This window comes from Centruroides sculpturatus, unplaced genomic scaffold (assembly GCF_000671375.1).
Source record: "Centruroides sculpturatus isolate CEXI.00-Female unplaced genomic scaffold, Cexi_2.0 scaffold21, whole genome shotgun sequence".
NCBI classification, from domain to species: domain Eukaryota; kingdom Metazoa; phylum Arthropoda; class Arachnida; order Scorpiones; family Buthidae; genus Centruroides; species Centruroides sculpturatus.
Window position 1 is genome coordinate 1364822 of NW_019384490.1, and position 20724 is coordinate 1385545.

The 20724-nt window shown below is 26.3% G+C and overlaps 1 protein-coding gene across 1 annotated transcript in view; it reads right to left on the reverse strand.

The window, feature by feature from the left end:
- Positions 1 to 20724, reverse strand: part of LOC111621741 (protein Skeletor, isoforms B/C-like) — a 66358-nt gene that overhangs the window by 14637 nt on the left and 30997 nt on the right. The window contains exons 7-16 of the mRNA XM_023363968.1: positions 18055 to 18216; positions 17862 to 17934; positions 11792 to 11900; positions 11547 to 11712; positions 11395 to 11467; positions 10663 to 10843; positions 9971 to 10073; positions 9747 to 9889; positions 3611 to 3734; positions 2579 to 2692 (exon numbers count right to left, since the gene is read on the reverse strand). Of these exons, the coding sequence (XP_023219736.1) occupies positions 2579 to 2692; positions 3611 to 3734; positions 9747 to 9889; positions 9971 to 10073; positions 10663 to 10843; positions 11395 to 11467; positions 11547 to 11712; positions 11792 to 11900; positions 17862 to 17934; positions 18055 to 18216 (1248 nt within the window). The remainder of the gene's footprint in view (positions 1 to 2578; positions 2693 to 3610; positions 3735 to 9746; positions 9890 to 9970; positions 10074 to 10662; positions 10844 to 11394; positions 11468 to 11546; positions 11713 to 11791; positions 11901 to 17861; positions 17935 to 18054; positions 18217 to 20724) is intronic.

Consider the following 20724-nt stretch of genomic DNA (forward strand, 5'->3'; position numbering starts at 1 on the left):
GTTTCAAAGCTTGATATATGAGTTCCACATGTTCTTAAAGAGAGATGCTCTCTTTGGTGGGATTTTAAGAAAATTTTTTTTGGAGCTTTTACCAGATAATTTAACAATTGATTCGAAAGTGTACTGCCATCGAGTAAACAAATTGAGTAATATCATCAAACAGAAAAGGTGGTCAGAATTGATCAACAAAACAGGTGTAGTGTTTTACCACGAAAATGTCAAATTTCACACAAGTTTGGTAACTCGTCAGAAACTGTTATAACTTAGATGGGATGTGCTATCACACCAACCATATTTGCCAGATAGAGCACATTCAGATTATTACTTGTTCCAGTCTATACAAATTTTTTTTAACTGTAAGACATTTACTTGAAATGACAATGTCAAAAATCACTTGAATCAGTTTTTGTAATCAACAATCAAAACTTTTATGAATGTGAAATCATGCTACTACCAGAAACGATGACAACAGGTATTTGACCAAAATGGTCAATATATAATTCAATAAAATATTTATTTATTATAAAAATATTGTGTTTTTTTTCCATAGAAAAAAAACGAAATTACTTTCCAAACAATCCAATAAAATTCAGACAACTTATAATTATGATAAGTATGATCATTAAATATTATCATTTATGGATGTTTAACATTTTAATTAAAAAGTAAAACATTTGTAAATATAGTATGACTTGAAATTAATTAATTAATCTGAAAATAACATATCCTATATTCAGGAGTAGATTTAGAGGGTGTGCAGGATGTAATTGCATTATCCTTCTTAGGGTTTTTTCTGAGTAAATCCAAATACATCAGAAATAAAAAAAATTATAAGGCACATTGTTTCCTTTCTGCACTTCTCTAAAGATTTCTAGATCTGCTATTGTCTATACCTTTAATAAAAGGTATGAATTAAGAGAATAATAATAAAAATTATATCTGTCAGAATATAAAAACAATAATATAAAATCGTACTTAATGAAAACCACTTTTAAAATTAAATCTCCTATAGATCTATTGTTGTTTCTTTGAATTTCAATAAGTAAACAGAAGAGGGTAAAAGGGCATAAAAAAAGTCAACTTTGGGAAACTAAAAAAACTTATAGTCCATTTTTTTTAGAATGTTATAATGTTATCTTTTGCTTATGTATGTGAAAATGAAGCAAATTTGTCTAGGATGTTAATATGATAAACATACAAGTATTTAGTGACAAGTTATAACTACAATAAACTCAATTAAAAGTGATATGTCATTTTACCCTCTGACTATCTAAATTTCAATGTTAAATTATAGTTCTTCTAGCAATTTGTATTATAAGATGTGAAAAAAAAAACAAATTACTAACTCAAACAGTATGTTAATTTTTTGTAAAATTTTACATTTACTATATATAATATATATAAGACAAGAAGCTTCTCTTCTTGTCTTATATATATTATATAATAATATATTCATTCTCTTATTCATTCTAACAATCTTATTCAATTCTTAACAATCTAAAAAGTCTTATTCATTCTAACAATCCTTAATTTTATATTTTTACAGACTTTAGGAGTTTTTAAATTATGTTATAGGTCTAAAGTCTATATCCTATCATAAATATATATAATTATTGTATAATATTAAATATAATAATATATTAACAGCATTGGATAAACTGTTGCTTCATAACAGTTTATCCAATTAGCAGAACAATGATTATTTTGTTTCATATCTGATATATGATGTATTTCTTTTATAGTAAAAAATAAAAAAACAAAGAGAATAAATGGAAAAGGTTAAATATGTATTAAATTTTTCTATACATATTAATATCTGACATAGGTAAACTATTATTTACAAGCATGTCTAATTTCATTCATTTTATGGGGTCATCATTAATTATGTGTACAGTTTAAGAAAGAGGGCGATTCATGAAATGTACATCATTGTAAATGATGGATGAGGGAGTTGAGACATTGTCTGCATACTCTGTTTAGTGGATTGGTGACATATGAATTTTTTTTGATGAGCCTACTTACTAGTCATGTAAATAAACTATTGGCTAGAAAATATTCACAGAACTTTTTAAAGTCAGTTCTTTGATATCACGATCCATGAACTATTGTACAGGTAATTAAAGGCAGGAGGTTTGCCAAAAGTACATCATTATAAACAATGAGGAGAAAAGAAGGTCAAAAACTGGACACATGATTAACAGATATCACATAGAACCTTCTGCTAATAAAATTACCATAGTTTTGAAAATGGTACAAAAATAAATTTTTCATACATCCACTTACATACTTTTAATCTCTAAATAAAATTTAAATATTTATAGGTCTTACTGAAACTTCATGCAAAAATATTCTAGGTTTTCATTATTTCAAAGACTCAAAAGATTCAAAATGAATTTTCTTACTGTTATAAAGCTGTACACTAAAAACTTTAACAGTATTTTATTTTTGTGGTTATCTTAAGATTTTTAAAAGCATATTGATTTCAGTAACTAAATTAGTTTTTCAAATTATCATACAAATTTCAATTATATTTAATTATAATAATAGATTATATTAAAAAATAAATAAAATAATTTACGTTTAGTATAATATACAGGATGATAAGCAGCTTCTAATAAACTATTTAAGGGTCCAATTGCTGCTATAACAGTTACTGGATCAGAAGATGGAACTGATTGATCTTGGGCATCACCTATTATAGTTAGAAAAATCAATATCATCAATTCATTGAAGTATTTTAGAAATAACATTTATTGTTTTATTTTGCTTTAATTTATAAAGTTTTCATTTAAAATTATGTAAAAAAATGTTTTTTAAATCTGTAATTGTTTATAAATCATTTTATTTTTTATAATTATTAATCGTATAACGTTATTAATTCTCAGCTTTTTAATAGTGGTACCTTGTACTTTGAATGATTATAATTTCAAACATTCCAGAGTTTGAATGTTATATTTGATCAGAGTTCAGGCAATGCTTCTATATTCAAACTGTATGCACAGTGAAAAACTGCATTTGCTGTGTAAATGTGTTTTCAGTGCTCTTTCCACTTTATTTTTAGTGTGTTTGGTTATATATACAATCCTGATTTTTAACTCAGGCATCCAAGAAGTGTGTGGAAGCAATGAAGCCTAAGAGTAGTATCAACGATTAAGATGAAATAAAAAAAAATTATTGCAAAGCATGAAAATGTACTTGCGTGGCAGATCTGGTGGCCATGTTTAAATGCCGAAGTCTGTGTGGGACCAGTAAATGCAATTTTAATCTTATAATATAGTATTTACGTATTTTATTTACTATTTAGGACATTTAAATGTGTTATTTTTATCTTAAATTATGTATTTGCTATGTACGTAATAGGGATTGTTTAGGATCTGGGAATGGATTAATCTAGTTTCCATTATTTCTAATGGGGAAAATTGTTTCAGACTTCAAACAATTCAGAGTTTCAACAGCCTCCTGGAATGAATTAAATTCAAAGTATGAGGTACAGTAACATTTTATTTAAAATTATATTTAACAAATTCTGAACAAAACAAATTCATGCAATTTATTATTTAAATAAAATTAAAATATTGTGTGTTGTTACTTTTATTTAAATTTTGCCTACCTGTTTGGAGAGGTCGCTTATAAGTGGCACTGAGAATACCATTTGTATATTGTGAATATATCAATTTACTATCATCTGTACCTCCAAGTTTAGTATCTGGACAGACACCACTTTTTCCTGAACACTGTAAAAAGTAATTTGAATTATTAATAAAGTAATCTGGTTACTCAAATACAGTTTTTATTTTATAGGAAAAGAAAGGATCTATTTTATATAACATTAGATATAGCAATGTTTTCTTTAAGTTTAATATTTTGATATAAACTTAATATTTGAATTGATTGATATTGCAATCATATGATAAGTATGGTTTGTTTTATTGAATGTGGCAGTTCTATCCAAATGTCATATTTCCTTGATTCTAAGATGTATATTTTTTCACATTTTAATGTTCTCTGAAATTTGCAACTTAATTTCAATAACAAAATAAATTTGAAAGTTTGATAACTGTGGAAGATTAAATAACAATATAATTATTATTACCTACACATGAATGAACTTTATTGTATCTAGTTATTTATCTTGTTGTGATATTACTTCAATTACAAGCTTTGGTAATATTATACATGTTAGAATGCAAACTTTAATTGAAACCATCTTTTAAAATATCTTCAAAGAGAGTTTATTTTGTTATAAAAAATATTACAGTATACATGTAGAATATCATGGGGCATAAGCTTAGTTCACACTGAGCCTGATTCATTAGTGAAAGCAAAAAACAGAGAAAATAACACATCAGGCATGATGTTGTTTCCAGTGAATTTTACCATTTCATGAATCACTTAAGTTTGGAACTGTTGAGCTTTTTTGCTAGTGAAAAAATTTTGCCACCAATCGTATTCCACTAGTTGTTACATGGTTCTTGTTGTTTTCAAGATGGCTACAGAAACTTTCTCAGGCAATAGAGTAAATGTTGTAATTCACTCTTTTTAATATTCCTCTCACCTAGCATCGTTTTCTTTTTGATGTCTTTTTTCTCAATAAATAAACAAACATGGTTAACAACAGAATATCAGAAGCAGTCATTTTGTTTTTCAAGATACTGTTTTCTCTTGCTTGCAAACGATTGGCTGCTTAAAATTTGCAATAACTTTTTGCTTTTGATTGTGTGGATCAATTTTGCTAAGTGAATAAAAACTGCTTTTCACTTTTCTCATTCGCTTTCGCTATTCACTCAGTGTGAACTAATGTATAAACATTGTGTTCATTGTTTTTAGTTTTTCAATTGAAATAAGTTATAGGTCATTCTATACATTTATAAATTTGTGCTATTATAGATTAATAAAAATGTTTTTATTGTGCACTTTAATTTTAAATGTCTTAATAAATGATAAATTTTAAAATGGAAGAAATATATTTTGATTAGTAGAAATTATACTATAACATAACAATATAACAGAAGTAATATAAATATTTATGATAATAAAGTAGCCATCATTATTTAATAAATTATACAGTGGTGCCTCGTATAACATACTTAATCCGTTCCAGGTGCATGTCCGTTAAGTGAAAAGTTCGTTATATGAAATGCATTTTCCCATAGAAATATATGTTAAAACACACAATTTGTTCTGCAGCATAAAATAATCTTACTGTACCATAAAAAAAAATGAAAATGGAGCAGTCACCAATTATGCCAGATAGTCAGATTTTGTGAGGAGGTGGAGGAACACTTTCTTCACACATTCATACAGATACAGACTTTTTACACATTGCAGCAGGTCTCTTTTTATTGTTTTTTTAATCGGAGTCAGATTCAGGAGAGGCTACCGGAGCTTGTAGGGTCAACTCCTCTTGTTCCATCCTTTGATTTTTTGCAGCTGGCTTCTTGAAAAACATGTCCAAGGTGGTCTGTTTCTCTCTCTTCTTCAACACCTGTCAGAAATGATGGGCAAGGGTGTCATTGTAAAGATCATTGATCCTGTTGGCCTGAGCTGTGTTTGGATAGTGAGTGTTCGTAAACTCCTGAACTTCTCCCCATTTGACAAGGAAGTCCATGTCAACTTTCACTCCTTCTGATGATTTCTTGGTTTATTAAAATTGAAATCACTTTTGTTTTTTAGAAGCCATGATTTGCACAACACTTGAATAAATGTAAATACCCTGCACTGAGGTGATATACAGTATGTAATAAACAAGGGAGCAAGCCGAATCCCAATGGGAGTTCTGTACTTCAGATATACTAATAATATATTCTAATAATACTAATATATTATAAAAATAGCAGACTGTCATTGGCAACGGCAAAAGAGTGGAAACACCATTTGCACTTGTTCGCCTCACGTAACGGCCAAACAGAAAGTCTGTTGTTCGCAACGTCTGTTATTCAAGGCATACGTTATATGAGGCACCACTGTATTTCAAAACTATTGGAGTTAAAATTTATAATGTAGTAGTATAAAGTTGGAAATTTGGTTTTCATGTAATAACTAAATTTTAATATAGTAGCTATTCTATTTTCTTAAAATATCTTTTTATTAAATGAGCTAATAAAATAATTTTTTAATATAGCTGCTATTACATTGAATATATTTTAATAATTGATAATAAAGATTTATTCTATATTAAACACAATATAATCACTTACACTGCTATAGAAAACAATGAAAATATTTATAATGAGGAGCTATCAATACAATGGTGAAAATCTATGTGAAACAACCACTTCACACCTAAGCGATAATTCCAGCAAATAAACAATAAAAAAGGTTTAATGTTCAAACGTTTTCGGCTATCTTTCAGAGGCCCAAGTCAGGAAAAAACAGCTGTATCTCTAAGGTTAGAGATAGAGCTGTTTTTTTCTGTTCTATGCAATTTTTCCTGACGAGGGCTTCTGAAAGATGGCCGAAAACATTTGAACATTAAACCTTTTTTATTGTTTGTTTGCTGGAATTATCGCTTAGGTGTGAAGTGGTTATTTTAGTATATATTTCCAGTTTGTGTGTCAGTTTTTTATGTCCAAAATCTATGTGGAAATCAGCCAATGCAAAGGATTTAAAAAAAATCATTTTATCATAACATAGTTTTTTAAATTTTACAGTCTAAGTATATTGAATAACACAATACAGAAGACTAAAAAGGAACTGAACAGGTACAAAATAAATACAAAATTATACATAATATACTGTTTTATTTCATTTTAATTCTTTCCAAGTGGAGATTAAATTCACAACCCATGAGCATGTCTTTGGTAGAAACAAGTTTAAAACATGTAAACATCAGATGACCTTCACCTTATCTTCTCTCATAAATTGAGAGAAAAATAGAAAAATTTGCATTAGATATTGTATATATTTGAAAGTAAATTGCATAACAACATTGTTATGCAATTTACTTTCTGAGAATAACTATGACAGAGGATGAAAAGGATATATAATTAATTTTTTTCTGTTTGTTTTCCATTTGTTTATTAAAGATAAATGGAAAACAAACAGAATAATATAATTATATATAAATCCTTAAAGGATATTAGCATTGAAAAATTTGAGAATTTTTTTTTGGAGTTCGAAGAAGTGAATGGATTATATGTAGTTCATTGCAATGAGTTTCATTCAATAAAAACCTGTTTTTAAAATTATAATTGCTGCTCTGATCAATGAACAACTGAAAGCATATTTTAATTATTATAAAAATAATTATAGAATAACATATAACATTCTGTAGTCAATTACCTGTAATAATCATTTTAAAAAAAAATGAAGTCATTTCCCCCAATGTTCACATTTTCTTGAAAACAATCACATTCTGATGTGCTTGCAATTTATTATATCTGTTTAGTATAGCTACCATCGAAACACTATATAAAATCTACTTAGTCAAACAACAACAAATATGAACTGATTACAATAATACAGTCCTATGATTTTTGAGAAAAATGATGAATAGTGTTATAATAACCAAGAAATTTTATGTGAAGTGAAAAATTTTCAAACTGGACAATTAATGAGTATAAAATTCCAATTTCTGGATGTAACACCTTCATATAAATGTTATCATTTCATATATATATATATATTTACTATAATTTTTATTATCAAATCATTTTCTTAGTGGCAATTTCTTCATAATATCAATCTCTGTATTTTTATTTGATTATGTTATGCTAATTAAAAATCTGAAACAAAATAATTTGGCTAGAGGTAGGCAGTTAAGCCACCATCTCATGATAAATTTTTTTAGTTTTAATTTAGAATACTCTGAAAGAAAAGAATTGACCCAAAACAAGATGCAAAGCAGCAACTCCTACTGACTGTGCAGTTGCATTGTCTTATGCTATCTGGACCTCTGTCCAATCTTTGCTTCTAGAGCTATTAATTAATTAATCAATTAATTTAGGTTTAACTATACTGGTCATTCATAATGTTGACTGGGGATGATTTAGCACCTATAGCTATGGAGGGCTGTAGGTTTATTTGCATTTACTAGCCAAATTACTTTGTTTCATATTATTAATTAGCTTTAATATATTACTAATGTTTCAGATTATGTATGTTATTACATTTCTTCATAATTATAAGATATGGTGTTAAGCTAATATTACAATATTATTTTGCTTAAAATGTTTTGATGGAAACAATTGTAACTTATATAAAATAAAGCAACATTGAAAATTTTAAGAAATAATTAAAAATTACTATGAATAACTTTTATTATTGAAAAAGTTTTCAAAACTTTCATTCTAGAAAAAACAAATTGAGTTGGATTTCATATTAGGAAAATTCCTTTAACCAATTAATTTCCTTATTGAAAGTATTTTATAAAAATATCTTGAATCAATAAATTTTTCAAAATTTTTATTGGTATTCCTAAAATATTACACAAGATATGAATGTGGTTAATTGAATCTCAACCTTTGTGATTTTTGTTTATGAATTATCAATTACATACATACTCTTGGATGATTTAAAGCATCATAAGTCAAATTATAAATATTTTCCAGCACTAGTTTTAATTATAGTTGATTGTAATGTAGACATATTTATAACTTTTATATAAGTTATAGATAAAGTGAAATATTTTGTGTCCTATGATTGTTATAATACTTAATATAAAAATATATAAGCAATAGAGATACATATTATTAACATTTCTTTTTTCAATAGGTATCAACTGACCAATATATTACATCAATCTAGCCTCAAGATTATTGTAGAAAGTAGTCCTTGGCAGAATTGTTCTGAATAATTCTGGCACCTGAGGCAAGCCTAAGAACAGCATCAATGTATATTTCTGTAAACATTATAATGCTTTTTTAGTATCCCTTAAAATTTGGTGCCTGAGGCATCTGCCTTTCTACTTCATCTATTGGCACAGTCCTGGTTCTTGGTCTTCTGTTAATAATTTGCACTTTATTAAAAATATCATCATTATTCTTCAAGATGACCCTCCTCAAAACTAAACTTATTTTTTTATCATTGGCATAGTAATAGTATTGAATTTAAAGATAATTATAAATAAAATAAAATATATGAACTTATCAATATAAATATGAACGCAAAGTAAAGAAATAAAAAGTTTCAATTATCTTTCTACATTAACTGAATGATAAAGAAATAAAAAGTAAGAAAAACAAAAATAGAATATTACATATATATATTTTTTTCAAAATTAAGAAAAATATAGAGTATTCTAATAGTAAATAGTCTGGAAAATAGAACAAAAAAAATGCAGTGTTTTTTGTGTGTAAATAAATATTTAGAAATAATTTAAAAAGACCAGGATGGAGTAATTATTTTGATTTCGTACATTAGAGAATACAAAGAGAAGATGTAATAACAGTGCAATACACTAATAAGTTTGACATTGTACTATATATAATGGGTATCAAAAGTCAGCATAGTTGAGTAATTCAATTATCACTCACACAAAAATTTAACTTAGTTACAACAATGTACACTACTTCAGTTCCTCTATGGCAGAGATGCTTAAACTAACTATTCTTTAAATTTATTTTATATATAGTAGATAACTTCCATTCTAAATTTCATTCTAGTTTTACCAATAACTGTTTTTTTATTTATTGTCAGTTGGAAGAGACATTAACTGGAACTATTCTGAATATTGTACATAATTATTTAATTTTTATAATGAGCATATTAATGGAAATAAAATAATAAAAAAATATTTAGAAACATACTTGTGCTTTTGAAGTTATATAATAATCAACTGCATTAGCTTGTAATTTACTCTTATCATAATAAACCAGCACAATATCAGATCCAATCATATAAGCAATATCTTCTTTACCACTTAGTCCAAAAGCCATATATTCTTTATCACCTGTACAATGCAAATCATAAAATTTATAAATTAAAGTAAATATCATGTAATATATTTCATATTTAATAGTAGTGAACTTACCAACTTTTCCAACTAACTGAACATAGAGGTTTTTATCAAATATATTCCATCTAACATGCATTTTATCAGGAAATATTTCCTCACAATTATCAAAATTCATACTCTAATAAAAAGAAATTAATAACAGAACTTATTTTTAAATATAATTTCTAATATATATTTTATAATTAAATGGTAATAAGATTTACTATTCAATTATTATTTGAAATTAATAAAAACAAAACTTTTAGATGCAACTAATAATTTTAATAAGTTACAAAATCCAAAAATAATAAATGAAATTTTTTCACTTAATTAAAATTTATTCTTTACTTTAAATTTATAGCTTTTCTAAGATTACCTAAATAATAAAATGAATAAAAATTATCTTTTTCTATTTTTCATTCATTTTTAATTTTTTCTACACTGTGGTACTAATTGGAACTTTTTCCCATGTACCCATTGTGAGTTTGTGGCCCACAGGGGGGATGGTGAGTAATGATTGACAAAGCCCAACATATTCAGGATAGACCACTCCAGAAAGATTGTTGAGGATAATCATCTAAAGTTAATCTTAGGTCCCTTTGAGCTACAGGATGATGCCTTAACTGCCATCAACCATCTAGCTATCTGACACTTTACACTAACATTAATGATTACTTTGTGTATTATTTTGATTTTCTAATTTATATTAGTAAATTTAAAAATCTTACCATTGCTTTTAGAGATTGCATATCAGGTGGAACGTTGATATCTCTAGGAATTCTGACATGACCAAAATTTTCAGAAAACATAATACAATATAACCCAAACCATTCTATATCAAATATTGTTAAATTTCCTGGCAATGTCAGCAAAACATCTTTTCCAGTGTATCCTTTAAGTTTGCTTAAACTATGAAATTGGAAAATATAATTACATTAACATTATAAATATTAATTAAGGATAGAAAATATTTAACTAACAGGTTTTAACTTTTAATAGCTTTTCAACAAGAATAGATAATATAAAATTTAATTATTTATTTTTCTTTTTCTTTTATATATACTATTTATAAAGTTTGAAACTTTGTTGAACAGAAAATATTTTTAAAGAAATTTATAGGATAGTAGTAAACTTCATAATAAATGAATTTACATAATAAATTTTATTAGTAATTATTTTATTGCTTAAAAAATATTATTTTAAAAGTGACTTTTGCATTTTAAATAGTTTTGTACCATATAATAGCTGATTAAAAAACACAGAGGAATACTTAATTAACCATATGTATATAGTGTATAGTGTAAAAGAAATCAAACACAACTTATTAAAAATTTTGTAATTCTAAAACTGAATTGAACAGCAGAATAAATATTCCTGAAATTAATATGCTCTTTGAATGACATCATGTAACTAAGTGAATCTCAAAATAAAAGGTTAAATTTCAAGATTTAAAAGTTTACCTTCCATTTTCATCAGGAACTTTAGTTCCCATGCCATGAGGTTCATTTCCTTTTCCCACAAGAAAAAATGCATCTATATGAATAATATAAGAATTTATTTACAGATAAAGTATTTAAAGAATATAATAAATTTAAGAAAAATATAAGTATACCTGGTGCTGCACCATCATAATATAAATTTGATATAAATATTGTTTTAATGTTTTTAATAATTACAGGACCAGATTTGACACCATGAGCTAGAGAAGGTAAAGGACCAAGGTTTTTCTCTTCAGGAGGCTGGAAATTTTCTGGTATCTCAACAGAACCAAAATTAACCTGTAAATTTTGTTAGATTTTATAAATTTAATAATCTATTTAACATTCAAAATAGTTAAAAATAATTTAGAAAACTTACAGAAAACTTTTCACACCAAACTGAAAGCCATTTAATATCTTTAATTTTCTTTCCTTCAGGTAATGTAATAATAATATCTTTGTCTTTATATTCCCTTAAAACTTCTTCACTACATGAAGATTATAAAATTTTAAAACAAATATGGAAAGATTTTTTAATTTGAAAGTTAAAATTACTTTCATTTTTATGCATTTATAAAAGCAAATGAAATATTTCATTGTTGATTTTAAATAAATCCTGTTCTTATCAATGTTTTAGTAACTAATTACTTTATTGAATATAAAGTAAAATCTCACTAATTCAGAATTCATGATAATTTGACTACTATTTTGCTTTATGTATTTTTTTAAAATACTGAATTTGTTGCATTAACAATTATTCCTTTTTTCTTAAACAGATACATCAAAATATGATGTAGGAACAGTTAGAAAAGGAATTACAAACAAAAATTAGTTTCTTTTTTAAGCTCAAATTAGAAAATGTAGACAATGACAAAAACAATGCTACTGCTATGTTGCATCATAAAAGTTTATTAAATCACTGTATCTGCTCATTTAAAGTTCACAATAAAATCTCACTTTAAATAAAATGTACTTTTTGGACCATACAATACACATTAGGGTGGAGTTTATTTTTGCAATTTGTAAATGTGAACCTCCTAACCTCTATTTCTGTTGCAATATATATAGAAAATATTCATGCAAAAAATCTACTCCATTGGTGGAATATTTATTGGTAGCTCAATGTCACTGAAATTTTATTGGTTCCAAATAGTAAGGATGAGCATATGGAAATCACAGGCTTCAATCACAGTGTGTCAACAGTTTGTAAAACTGTACTTGGTTATCTCAATAAATAAACCATTAAATTAGTCACACATTAGATACATGACATTCCCACAGAATTAATTTCTGTCATGACTTGTGATCTTTATTTTGCTGACATCAGCAAGTTGTGCTGTAAATGCTTTTTCCTGTTTCTGGTTGAGGCTGACTCAGTGACTCATTGCTTACATCAGCACCTATTGGCTATTTGGCTTGTATGGAGAAGTTCAGGCATGTCACTAAAGGACTGCTGATATCATTAGAGGCATAGACTATATAATCCAGAAACTGCTCAAGCAAATCACATAATACATTTTTGTTCATTTTGGCAAATTTATTAAACAATAAATATGGTGGCAGCAGCAACTAGATCTAAAACTGAAGTGTACCTCCTTGGTTCAACAGGTAACTGAATTAACTGGCAACAAGTTGTCATCTTTACATCACCATTTTCAACTGAAACAAACTATCAGACGGTCATCAGCTGTTACAATTGAAAAGCTAACAATATTTTATGAAATGGCAAGGATCCCAATGATGGATCCAAGAAACTGCATAATTAAACTAGAACGAACTTTGAAGAATGGTGTTTGCTAAAGAAACACAAGGGGAGCCAATCTGTAATGCAGTAAGCAAATGAGACTATTTGTTAGTAAACTAGATAAACTTTTTGACATTTCTCATCTTAGAGCAGTTGAAATGATAAAAATTCCAGAGGATCATGAGTTCTTGTTAGCTCAGTGTGAAAAAGGACATAAAGGGTCAATGGTAAGCGTGGATGCAAAATTAGATGCAAAGGAGAAACAATCAGCACGAAGACAGGAATAGATGCTTAACAGAAAATGTAGAATGGAAAACTTGAAGAGAAGTGGCAAAGAAATAGCAGAACTAATATCTTCAAGCAGCAGCACAGATACTGAAGAAGAAGATGCAAGCTGTAAAGAAGACAGAGTAACTAGTGAGAGAGCAGTTGGAGGCAGATTATCCAGACAACAAGAGAGAGTCACTCTCTGCCTCTACCAAAATAAACAGATAAAGTTACATTGAACATAGTAAACATAGTACTGAAAATTTCAAATTTTGTGAATTGTGATGTTTAAAAATCTTTTCGTTACATTTTGGTTTGTAATCCATCAAGTTTTTGAATATTGTAGAGTCTACAAGACTATTTAATTTGTCTGTAATTGTCCAAAAAAGTGAAATAAGTCTGGTTTACCAAAACAGGTCTTGTATGTTTTCATTTGTCTTCATTGCTCTTTTTATAAACTTTGTGGTCATTGAGCTACCTCTAAATATTAATATATCAAGTTCAAATTTCTTCTGTAGTAATTTGAGACCAGTTGGAATAATTCTGGAGGGTATAACCAAAAAAAGTAAGCAATTTATTTTTTCCCTATTTTAAGCACCACCCTAATACATGTATGTAAAAACCTTACTAATTTGGACTATGCTTTCTCCCAATTAGTCTGAATTATGAGATATACTGTATTCTTAAAGCATTAATATATGTTTATATTAAGTTTATAATTTTCTAGAAAAAAATGTATGATTTAATTTATTGCAATAATCAAAAGCTTTAATTAAAAAAAGGCCACTCAATAAAATGAAAGAAAACATATCAAGCTTTATTTTCTTATAACCTTTAAACTTATCTGAGAATTAAACAGATAAAATGTAAATATAAAAATACTAAAAAAAATTTCAATACATGACAGCTCAAATATAAAATTTCTTAGACTGTAATGAAATAGATTTTAATTTTACTTTTTAATTTTCACATAGGAATTTTACTCTTCTTTCAAGTATTTTTATTTGAAAGAAGAGAAATTCCTATATGATGTCTTTATCAATTTCTTTTTCAATTTCAACTTATGAGATAATATATTTATTTATTTTAATTTACAATAGAAAATGTCTTACAAAGGATTTCTTCCCTCACTAACAATAGAGAAGTCAAGAATAATATAAAATACATTTACAATAATGTTTAAAACATACAAAACCTTGGTATAAACGACGTTCAACAATGTATACATTATGTAAAACATAATAAAAGTATTGAATGGTGAAGTAAAAATAAATTTAAAAATAGTTTTATACTTATGTAGCTTACTAATTAAGAAAAATATTAACTTATACTGGAACTAGAAAAAATTAAACAAATTACAACCTTTTTAAATATTCCAGCAAATAATTTAATATCGTAAGAATGTTTTTGATTGTCTTTAACGATCTTCATCAGTTAAACAATAAAGTAAAAAGAACATTAAAGAAATAGAACATAAATTAAAATTACGAAAAAATAATAATTGTGCATACGTATGTAATGATGTGTGCTTAATGGAATGAATACAAAAAGATAGGGATATAAAAATATAAAAAATAAAAAGCTCAACAGTTCCGGATTAAAGCTTGGATCAAAGAATCAAAGAACATAAATACTCTATTAGAAAGAACAATGATAGCACCGTTTTAGCATCTTATGCCAACAATCTTGAAAAGCTTGAGATTTATAAAGCCCAAGGGAAAACTTCTTGTATCAATCATAGGGATGCCCAATCTCTATCTACAGTATGGAAATCATTTTATGAAGATAAACTGTAATTTTTTACGAGGCATTAGTTTTTAATGTGGAACTGTTGAGCTTTTTATTTTTATTTTATTTTTTATATCCCTATCTTTTTATATTCATTCCATTAAGCACACATCATTACATATGTATGCACAATTATTATTTTTTTGTAATTTTAATTTATGTTCTATTTCTTTAATGTTCTTTTTACTTTATTATTTAACTGATGAAGATTGTTAAAGATGATCGAAAACATTCTTACGATATTAAATTGCAGTAGAGCATCGATTATCCAACCCCCGATTAACCGTCACATCAGTTAACTGACCATTCTAGTCGGCAAATTTCAGCTAGTGAAGTGGCACTACGATATTTGGCTATGTCTTGGCTACTTTAATATTATTTTTGTTAAATTTTTGCGTGTTTTAGCTGGCAACACAGCTCGACCATAGAAGGGAGCCCAGTATTCAAACATGACTTAATTTCCTAATTATGAGTGGTTGTTTGTTTTGTGAGCAATAAAATAATTTAAAAATAATTTTTAACGATACAATAGCGACGATTATTATTTTTAAAAATATTTGTTAGGCTTAACATCGATGAAAATTGAGCGCGAAGTTGGTTAATAGCGATATACTAATATACTAATTACATGGTATATACTAATATACTATACTAATAATGTATTTTTTCATTCTTTTCGGTTATCCGATTTTTTCAGTTATCTGACCAACCTGAGTNAAAGAAAACATATCAAGCTTTATTTTCTTATAACCTTTAAACTTATCACTTATCTGAGAATTAAACAGATAAAATGTAAATATAAAAATACTAAAAAAAATTTCAATACATGACAGCTCAAATATAAAATTTCTTAGACTGTAATGAAATAGATTTTAATTTTACTTTTTAATTTTCACATAGGAATTTTACTCTTCTTTCAAGTATTTTTATTTGAAAGAAGAGAAATTCCTATATGATGTCTTTATCAATTTCTTTTTCAATTTCAACTTATGAGATAATATATTTATTTATTTTAATTTACAATAGAAAATGTCTTACAAAGGATTTCTTCCCTCACTAACAATAGAGAAGTCAAGAATAATATAAAATACATTTACAATGATGTTTAAAACATACAAAACCTTGGTATAAACGATGTTCAACAATGTATACATTATGTAAAACATAATAAAAGTATTGAATGGTGAAGTAAAAATAAATTTAAAAATAGTTTTATACTTATGTAGCTTACTAATTAAGAAAAATATTAACTTATACTGGAACTAGAAAAAATTAAACAAATTACAATCTTTTTAAATATTCCAGCAAATAATTTAATATCGTAAGAATGTTTTTGATTGTCTTTAACGATCTTCATCAGTTAAACAATAAAGTAAAAAGAACATTAAAGAAATAGAACATAAATTAAAATTACGAAAAAATAATAATTGTGCATACGTATGTAATGATGTGTGCTTAATGGAATGAATACAAAAAGATAGGGATATAAAAATATAAAAAATAAAAAGCTCAACAGTTCCGGATTAAAGCTTGGATCAAAGAATCAAAGAACATAAATACTCTATTAGAAAGAACAATGATAGCACCGTTTTAGCATCTTATGCCAACAATCTTGAAAAGCTTGAGATTTATAAAGCCCAAGGGAAAACTTCTTGTATCAATCATAGGGATGCCCAATCTCTATCTACAGTATGGAAATCATTTTATGAAGATAAACTGTAATTTTTTACGAGGCATTAGTTTTTAATGTGGAACTGTTGAGCTTTTTATTTTTATTTTATTTTTTATATCCCTATCTTTTTATATTCATTCCATTAAGCACACATCATTACATATGTATGCACAATTATTATTTTTTTGTAATTTTAATTTATGTTCTATTTCTTTAATGTTCTTTTTACTTTATTATTTAACTGATGAAGATTGTTAAAGATGATCGAAAACATTCTTACGATATTAAATTGCAGTAGAGCATCGATTATCCAACCCCCGATTAACCGTCACATCAGTTAACTGACCATTCTAGTCGGCAAATTTCAGCTAGTGAAGTGGCACTACGATATTTGGCTATGTCTTGGCTACTTTAATATTATTTTTGTTAAATTTTTGCGTGTTTTAGCTGGCAACACAGCTCGACCATAGAAGGGAGCCCAGTATTCAAACATGACTTAATTTCCTAATTATGAGTGGTTGTTTGTTTTGTGAGCAATAAAATAATTTAAAAATAATTTTTAACGATACAATAGCGACGATTATTATTTTTAAAAATATTTGTTAGGCTTAACATCGATGAAAATTGAGCGCGAAGTTGGTTAATAGCGATATACTAATATACTAATTACATGGTATATACTAATATACTATACTAATAATGTATTTTTTCATTCTTTTCGGTTATCCGATTTTTTCAGTTATCTGACCAACCTGAGTCTCCAATTGAGTCGGATAATCGATGCTATACTGTATTTGCTGGAATATTTAAAAAAGTAGTAATTTGTTTAATTAAGAAAATTTAAACAAAATAGGTATCGTCTAAGTAATACACCATATATCTATTCAATGTATATTGTATTATTCTTGATAGATAGAATAGATCATTTTTCAAAATAACTTAGTTTCAATCTAATATTGTACAAATTTAATTTCTTACGTTCCAAATTCATCCAAAACAATATATCCTTTTGGAGATGGTTCAGCTGTATCACCTGCCCAAAAATGTCCCTCTGAAAAATATGTATAATATTTTTTATAATATATGATTTATTTTAATGAAAAAATTACATAGATAACATGTATATGTGATTAAATTTTTAATGTTTTCATTTATAAAAGAAATAACTCACTAGGTCCTTGTCCATCATAACTGAAATCCTTTATAAAAAAGGAATTATCACTAGCAGCATACACCTTTCCTTTAACTCCATGAGCTTGTGTATTAAAATCACCAATGTATTTACCGTAATAAGTCGTTTTTTGAGATTCTGGTTTCATCATTTTTTCAATTACTGTAATAAATTTAATACTTTTTAATTGACAAAAAAATTATAAATATTAAAGAATCATTTTCATTTTCTAAATTAAGTTGTTAGTTTTAATTATATATTTTTAATTTGTACATATTAAAATACACATATATATATCTGATGTTTTTAATATATAAATTGTATTTTTGTTACAAATGATTTAGAATAATTAAAAAAAAACTGATTTAATATGTAAAATATTATTAAATTTTCAATATAATTTTATTTTATTATATTATTTTATTATGATTTTGTTTTATAATATCATATAATAAATCTATTATAAAGGAGTAAGGTATTAAAAGAAAGTAGATCAATTTTATATTATAAACAAAATCCTGGTTAATAAATTAATTTTATTTTACAATAATGAAATCTATATTTAACTTAAATTAAAACCTGCTATATTAATAATAATTATTCAAAATCTGAAAATTTTTTTAACGTAAATTTAACTGAATTACAGAAATTTAAAAAGAATGATTTTATTTGTGATTATTGATGCTATGAAATTACATTTTTAAAAATTTCCTCATCTTTCAATTGAAAAATAATTCCATTATAAAAACCATTACAATAATATATCATGGTATTTGATATAATAGCATCTAAATTTGTGTGTATATTTGGAATAATATATTCAATTACTTTCAAGCCAATGCTAACTTGATGGTAAATTGCATCTGAAGCAAAACTGATTTTTGCCATCCCTGCATTCAGAATGAATTGCAAATAGAAAACACTTCTGGTGCTGACTCTTGTTTGAACTATTTATAAGCAATTTTATAGTGCACTTATGAAATTTTCTGCATTTAGTTTATTATTTATTTTTTTCATACTTTTGACTGCTCATTTTGCTGCTTCTCACTTCATCTGTTGAGCTGCTCCTAATTCAAACTTTTTAAGTGTCACTTTAAATATGAAACATCATATTTAAGAATACTCGTTTTTGACATACTAATGACATTTTTGTATCACCTTATCAATGGAATATCCTTTTATCTCTTATCTCATAAAATACAACTGGTTTTGGGATTGCAAGTTGGGCTACAGATAGCAGATTGAGATATTTGTAGGAGTTTAGATTTCTACATTTGGATGATTTGCTACTTTTTGGGCCACTTTAAAAATAATTTGGGCTACATTGCGAGAAATTTTGCTTTACTTTTTATAAAACCTATCCGGCAACCTGTGAGATTCTCACTGGACATGTTGTTTACCTGCAATTTATTTATATTATTATTACAGTAATTATTATTAATTAATGAAAATAACATTCTGTACATGTAGCTGTATTCCATTTGCTTAATAAATTATGTCAGTTACATGGCATTTGGCACACTGTACAGAAATATATAAATCTCAGATAATTCAAAACTCTGTAATTCAAAGTCATGATTATTTCATCCCTTTATTTTGAACTAACAAAGATTTCCTGTAATAATTTATATTACAGTAGAACCTCGATTATCCGGACTAATTGGGGATGAAGGTAATCCGGATAAGGAAAAATCCGGATAATTGAAATAAATACTTTAATTTGTCTTTTAATGATAATACAACACGTTTTCTTTTCGANAATAAATATATTCTTATTAATTAAAAGTTTTAAAATAGCATAATTGAAATTAAAGCATTACGATGAAAAATTAGTATTTAAGAAAAAAAGAAATATAAAATTAAATATTACTTAATAAACAATTATTTAAGGTCATTAAATTATTAATTCAAAGTACAGTTGAACCCTGATTATCCAAGGTAATGTGAACCAATACCACCTCAGATATTTGAAAACTTGGATAAAATGGATTGGCACAGCCATTTCAGATTAAAAATTATGAATACAAAAGATTGGTTCTCTTGGTTCTTTCTTAATTTATAAACCAAATGATTTTGATACAGATATTCTTTCCAAATTTCAATTCTCTAGAACTGTAACAATTCAAATAACTATGCTAGCATTTGATACATTTTTATTCTCTCTTTAACATAAATGCATTTGAATCACACTATCTTAGTGATTCCTCTTAGTATTATATAATTATTTATTATGAAATACAGAGAGTGTAAATAAAAAGTGTCAAATGCTAGCATAGTTATTTGGTTGCTGCGGGTCTAGACAATTGAAATTCAAATTGAATATGTGTATCAAAATCATTTGGTTTACAAATTATGAAAGAAGCAGGAGAATGTATTTATAATCCAAATCCCAGTAAAATAATTAATGAAAGATTTCATTGTTGTATGGGGATTAGTAATTATTGTCTTAATTAATGACATCACCAATAATAATGTAAATAAAATAAAATAAATAAATAGGTTATAAGATATTGCTTTTAAACTTCATTTTTACATAACACAACAACTAACACCTAAATGCTAATTCCAGCACTGAATGAATAAAAAAACCTTAATGCTCGAACGTTTTTGGCTGTCTTTTAGAGGCCTTCCTCAGGATGAAACATGCAAAAAAAAAAAAAAAAAAAGTCC